The following is a 6,395-nucleotide window of genomic DNA, read 5'->3' as shown; positions in this document are numbered from 1 at the left end:
GATATGAGAGAATATTTTAAATCAAAACACTTACCTTTCTATAAAGCTCTCTCCAGGGAAGATCAAGGTATTACGGCGCTGAACCTGGCTTCTGAACATCATCTGGCTGAACCTTCAACCATCGAGGAACTATGCGAAGAATGGCATGGCAAGGCACTCCACGGAAGATATCCAACGGTCCTAAAAAACAGAAATATAGATGCAGAAAGATCCCTCTCATACCTCAAAGCTGGATACCTCTTTCCAGAAACGGAGGGTAGACTGGCAGCGATCCAGGATCAGGTGGTATCTACGAGAGCGTACCAGAAAAACATAACGGGAAGAAATATTCCCAGCGACAGATGCCGTAAATGCTCTCAGGCACCAGAAACAATTCAGCATGTCACATCATCTTGCCCAGTGCTCGCTCCCAGGGAATACACTGATCGACACAATGCCATGGCAAAAATATTTCATCAAGCCATCGCCCTGAAATATGGATTATTAAAAACAGAAAGAAAAATACACGAATACTTACCTAAACAAGTTCAGGAGAATGATGCTGTGAGGGTGTATTGGGACCATCCACTGATAACGGACAGGCCAATAGCGCACAACCGGCCGGATATTGTCGTCCTTGAAAAGATGGAAAACCGAGTCACTATAATTGACATCACCGTACCGGCCGACGACAACGTTGAAAAAGCGTACGCTGAAAAGATATTTAAATATCACGATCTGGCATTTGAATTAAAAGAACTCTACAGACTTACCCGCATAACCATACTTCCTCTGGTCATTACCACGAATGGGCTGGTTGAGATGCACCTGGCTGGGAACACAGCCAAACTTGGACTGCACGAAGATCTAATAGAGAAGGCGCAAAAGGAAGTGATCTTGTGGACCACGAGAATTGTGAGAAGTTTCCTCACTAGCAATTGAGTGTTGCCTTGTTCTGTGAGGAACCGGCAAGCTCTAAGCCTCACCCTGCAAAGGTGATTGAGAAGAAAAAGAGTATATATATATATATTTTTTTTTTTTTTTTTTTTTTTTTTTTTTTTTTTTTTTTTTTTTTTTTTTTTTTATCTATCACCAAGCTGGGTAGGCCATTGAGGAGCCGGGCAGAACCTTCTACCAAGGCTACTCAAACGGACGTTAAGAACTTCCTCACTATTTTGGTATTCGCTAGAATGACCTCCTTTTGAGCTGTACTCACTAGCTCTTTGTCCAATCCTAGATTCAGGGTATTGTCCACCAGGTGTGTCTCCACCAGTCCATTCGTGGACATGACTAAGGGCACTATGGATGTTGATTTTAGGCCGTACATGGTTTTCATCTCAAACGCCAGGTCATGGTATTTCGTCAGCTTTTCGACGAACGCTTTTTGGATATTGTCATCAGCCGGTATAGCGACGTCCAGGATCTCTATTGTTCGCTCTTTCTTTTTGAACAGCAGAATATCGGGCCTGTTGTGTTGTATGGGTCTGTCGGTTGTAATGAAGTTATCCCAATACAATTTATATCCTTCATTTTCCAGGATGTTGTTAGGGCAGTATTCGAAGGGCTTCACTGTCTTAGTTATGAGTCCGTATTTTTTGGCAATGGCCTGATGATATACTTTTGCCATCGCGTTGTGGCGCTGCATGTAGTCCACTGGGGCCAGTACAGAGCACGATGATGTAACGTGTTGAATCGACTCGGTAACTTGGGAACATTTTCTGCACTTGTCTGTTGGTATGTTCCGTCCGGTGATGTTCTTAATATATGATCTGGTTGGGACAACTTGATCCTGTATAGCTATTAATCTTCCCTCTGTTTCAGGAAACAGGTATCCGGCTGTAAGGTAAGTAAGCGACTCTTTTTTCTTAACTTGATTATTTTTCAGGCATCCAGGGTATCTTCCGTGCAGAGCTTTACTATGCCACTCCTGTATAAGCATTTCGGTGGTTAGTCGCGCTGGTTCTAAGTGGCCTGCCAAATTCAGAGGACTCAGGTTGTTATCTTCTTGACATACAGCTCGATGGAACGGTGAGTTCTTTTTTTGGAAGTACTCTCTCATACTGCGGACTGTTCTGTCGTGCACTATTTCTAGGTTCTGCAGCCCTCTCCCCCCTTCATGCCTTGGGACATACAACCTGTTCATGGACGCGTGGGGATGGTGGATTCCCTGCTTGGTAAGTAATGCCCTTGCTCTTTTGTCAATTTCTTTCAGCTCTGAGTTTGACCACTTGATCACACCAAAAGAATAAGCAATACAAGGTATCGCCCATATGTTCACCGCCTCAAACATCGCCTTCGAGTTCAACCTACTCTGGAGTACCTTCTTGAGTCTGTTGAGGAACTTTTCTTTGTAAGTATTCTTCATTTCTGTGGTTTTAATGTCCAGAGCCTGTTGCACTCCGAGATACTTATAGGATTCTTGTTTTCCCAGTTGCGGGATCGTGAGGTCTTCCATCACAGATAAGCCTGTGCCCTCTTGTACCCGGCCTCTCTTAACATGAACCACGGCGCATTTGTCTATTCCGAGCTCCATTCCAATGTCCTTTGAGAACGCTGCCACTATTCTCAGTTGTTTCTTGAGCTGCTCTTCGTTTGCAGCATAGAGCTTCAGGTCATCTACATAGAACTGGTGGTTAATTTTTATATTCCTCGCCTTCTGTAAAATGTACCCGTATATCTGGTTTTTTAGTAGTCTACTCAGGGGGTTCAGTGCTAAACAGAACCAAAGGGGACTCAAAGTATCCCCTTGGAAAATACCTCTCCTGATTCTGATTACGGCGGTCTTATAATTCTCTTGTTTGGTGTTCACCACCAGCTGCGTGCGCCATGTCTTCATCAGATGCTCCAAGAGGTTGATGATGGGCCTCGATATTCCATACAATTGTAACGTTTTTATAAGCCAAGTGTGGGGTACCGAGTCAAAGGCCTTCTGGTAGTCAACCCACGCCATCGAAATGTTCCTTTGCTTCTTCTTGGCTTGCCTAGTTACTATGAGGTCGGTGATCAGGAGCTCCTTGCATCCTCGGGAGTTTCCACGGCAGCCATTCTGTTCCTGCTCCATTATGTTGTTCTTATTCACATGTTGCCAGATGTGGCTGGTTAGTACCCCTGTTAAGATCTTGTAAATGGTTGGTAGGCAGGTGATGGGCCGGTATTTTTTGGGGTCTGTGGTGTTAATTCCCTTTGGCAACATGTGCGTGACTCCGAGCGTGAAGAATTCGGGTATCCTTGTGGGGTCTGTGAGGGTTTCCCGGAAAAGCCTTGCGAGGTGTTCGTGTGAGGCCGTGAAATGTTTCCACCAATAGTTTTGGATTTTATCCACACCTGGGGAAGACCAGTTGTTCGTCTTCTTCAATGCTGTTCTTATGTGTTCCGTGGTGATGTTAATGTCTTCCATTTGGAACTTAGCAGATTCTGCTTCTGCATCCCTAATCCAGTGTGCCCGGTCATCATGCTTCTTATCCTCTTCCCATATTTTACTCCAGAACGAATGCATGGATTCTTCGGTAGGCGCGCTTCCATCATCGGTGATTTCCTGTTCTAGAAGGCGGAAGAACTGCTGCTTATTTCTGTAGTAGAGCTGGTTGTTTTGGTACCTTTTTATTCTCTCATTGTACCTTTGTAATCTACTTCCTAACACTTTTATTTTCTGTTTCAGCCTGTCGTATATTTCTGTTACACTCTCCCTGAAGCGGTTATTCCGAGCTTTGATCTTAAAAGCTGATGCTATTCGGCGTGTCAGTTTTTCGACTCTTTTGGATGGTGCTTCCGAATTCAGGTAAGTATGTATTATGCCAATATTTTTCCTCATGTCATTAATCTTCTTTTCCAGGCGGTGTTTCCACGGTGGAGGTGCTTCCTTCTTTTTAGGCTGTGTGTTCTTGATTTCTATACCCAGCTCTGAGCAGATTGTGATTGCTCCCGCGTACACGTAATCTACTACATTTTCTAACTTCCAGGTGGTCAGTAAGTTTGTCTGCATAATATCGTTCAAGTCCTTCACTTTCTGTAGCATGACTTTGGAGCCCTTCAGCCTTGGTATTCTCGGTCTGCTCTCGGGCGGCAACCCGGCATATAGAAGGTAATTTTTTATCAGCGCCCGTTCAAGTCTGCCAGCTTTAGGTGTATTTTCCACTGCCAGTGGTGTGGGGGCAGGGGCTTCTTCGGCTGAGTTTTCATTGTGATCCACTACAGCGCCACGCGGGTAGCAGCTAAGCTTGATGTTGAACAGTTCGGTTTCCGTGAACTTTTCGTTGTTCAAAAGCCATCTGACCCTATTGGATAGCAGGTTGGCGTAGGACTGTTTGAGTGGGTTCAAGTCGTTCCAGGTATTAGTGAGTGCCTGTCTGTAGTTGGCGTTCCTATTGAGTTCTAAGTCCTTTGCGATGTAATGAACCCGTAATAGAAGGATATTTTCCTCTTCGTTCCATCGTGTTCTTCCATCTTGTCTATATGGATCCTCAGCGGGACGGGTTCGAATCCCGTCCAAGCTGATGCTCCTCCTTTCCCTTCTCAAGGGCTGCAAGATTTGACTTACGGTGCCATCTCGGGGGGCTGCGCCGCTCGCCCCACAGCTTACCCCATCAGGCTCTTCCTCCAGACGGCTCCGAAGAGGGCCAGCCCGCTGCCCTCTACCGCCCTGTTTCATACTTCTAGTTATGATAGGAGCAACAATGACATCAACTTCCAGGCTGCTGACCTTGGAAGTTGGGCGACTCGGGTACGCGGGGCCGTCAGTCCCCGAAAGCATTACGCTCCCCTGCGTATATATATATATATATATATATATATATATATATATATATATATATATATATATATATATATATATATATATATATATATATATATATATATATATATATATATATATATATATATATATATATATATATATATTTATCCAGCATACTATGTTGCGTCCATACATTGTCTTTGGGCCATACACTATCGCGTCCTGAATAATACTGCGTCCGTATACCGGACGCAGCATTGTTTTTCAAAGTTTTCTCTGGTATTTCGAGGGATTCAACGACAGGGGTGGTCGCAAATCGTGAAGGACGTCGAGAGCTATCTTTGGAACAACTATAGATTTCATTCATCTTTGGATAGAAGAGTTATTCTATGTTGAAAAACATATCTCCAGACGCAGTAAAGTGCTTCTCATGAAACCTAAAGTATATTTTTAGTTCACGCAAATTCCGCTTCGGGGGCGCTTCAAATGATGAAAACTGATATACAGTCAATATACATCTTTCACATGACGCATAATGTTGCGTCCTAAATCTGGCAACTGTGTATACAAGTAAACCAAGTTGTATTTGCACAACTGAAATGATTTAGCTTCCTAGGCTCCAAGGTCATCCCAAAAGTCTGTTAGGTGAAGAATTGGATTCTGTCTCTAGAGCAATAGCAGGTCCGATTGAAGTGCCCTTATGGTGTTCTTTTAACTAATATTGTCATTATTATTTTTTCGAATGAAAAAAAAATATAACGTGAATTTTATTCCACTTCAATTAGAAATCAAACGATAACACTTTCCAGAGAATTATCGGATTAATGAATTGACATGAAAGGTATCGCTTTATCCGCTTATGCTTATATCATCTCATTTCACTTGTGAATTGAAATTTTTTTATTCCACTGGATGAATAAACGTCAACTTCCCTTGTTGCTAGAGGCAAGTATATTTGCCTCTTCATTTCCTTTAGTTCCCGAGGGACCAGGAACCTAGCTATACGGTCATACAGAGCAGTTTTTGTTGATCGGTCGTCCTGTAGGCCATCTGGCATTTGTGAATTGGTGTATTCTCCAGATTCTATGTTCTTATGTTGTTATCTACTACTTTATTCATCGTCTTCAATAGAAACGATGTTGAATTAATTGTTGAAGATTGTGGGTCCTCATTTTGGTGTGAAGGGAACTGTTGTCCTTCTCCATTTTCTGTGTATATGACTCATTCTAAGCAGCTTCTGGTTATCTTCAGAAGATGAAGACGAATCTCTTCAAGGATTTTTCTTTACACTTCTGGTGATCTATATAGATTGAAGGTGTTCATTGCCCACTCCAAACAACGTCTTTTAAATATCCCAATCTTCCTAACGAGGATTCTTGTTCTATATTGCTGTATCGATTCTAGTTATGGGTTTACTACCTGTGAAAGTTGTTTTGGGAAAACTGAAAGATCGTTCCTGTTCTCCTTCGGTGAATTATCCGTCTGGCTTATTGAGCGATATTGTGGGGTTGGTTAATCCTTTTGCCATGACCTTTTGTATTCTGAGTGATGTGGGATTAGAAGTGACATTACCACAAAAATTAAAAAGTTTTACAAATTATGTAAACTCTTGTATATATGTAGTGTCCTTGTAATATATTAATTAATAAGGACTGTCTGTCAAAGTGTATATCACAGAGAT

The 6,395-nt window shown here is 42.6% G+C and overlaps 1 protein-coding gene across 1 annotated transcript; it reads right to left on the bottom strand.

Moving 5' to 3' along the window:
- Positions 1–1,123: 1,123 nt before the first annotated feature.
- Positions 1,124–4,729, bottom strand: LOC123309723. Its single transcript, XM_044892993.1, has one exon. The coding sequence runs from the start codon at positions 4,727–4,729 to the stop codon at positions 1,124–1,126; it is 3,606 nt and encodes a 1,201-aa protein (XP_044748928.1).
- Positions 4,730–6,395: the final 1,666 nt, after the last annotated feature.

This window comes from Coccinella septempunctata, chromosome 1 (assembly GCF_907165205.1).
Source record: "Coccinella septempunctata chromosome 1, icCocSept1.1, whole genome shotgun sequence".
Classification (NCBI taxonomy): domain Eukaryota; kingdom Metazoa; phylum Arthropoda; class Insecta; order Coleoptera; family Coccinellidae; genus Coccinella; species Coccinella septempunctata.
The sequence above is the reverse complement of the archived record's forward strand: the minus strand, read 5'-3'. Positions and strand labels throughout refer to the sequence as shown.

Excerpts from the sequence above, each read along its gene's own strand:
- LOC123309723 (XM_044892993.1), bottom strand. The coding sequence starts at position 4,729 with ATGCTTTCGGGGACTGACGGCCCCGCGTACCCGAGTCGCCCAACTTCC.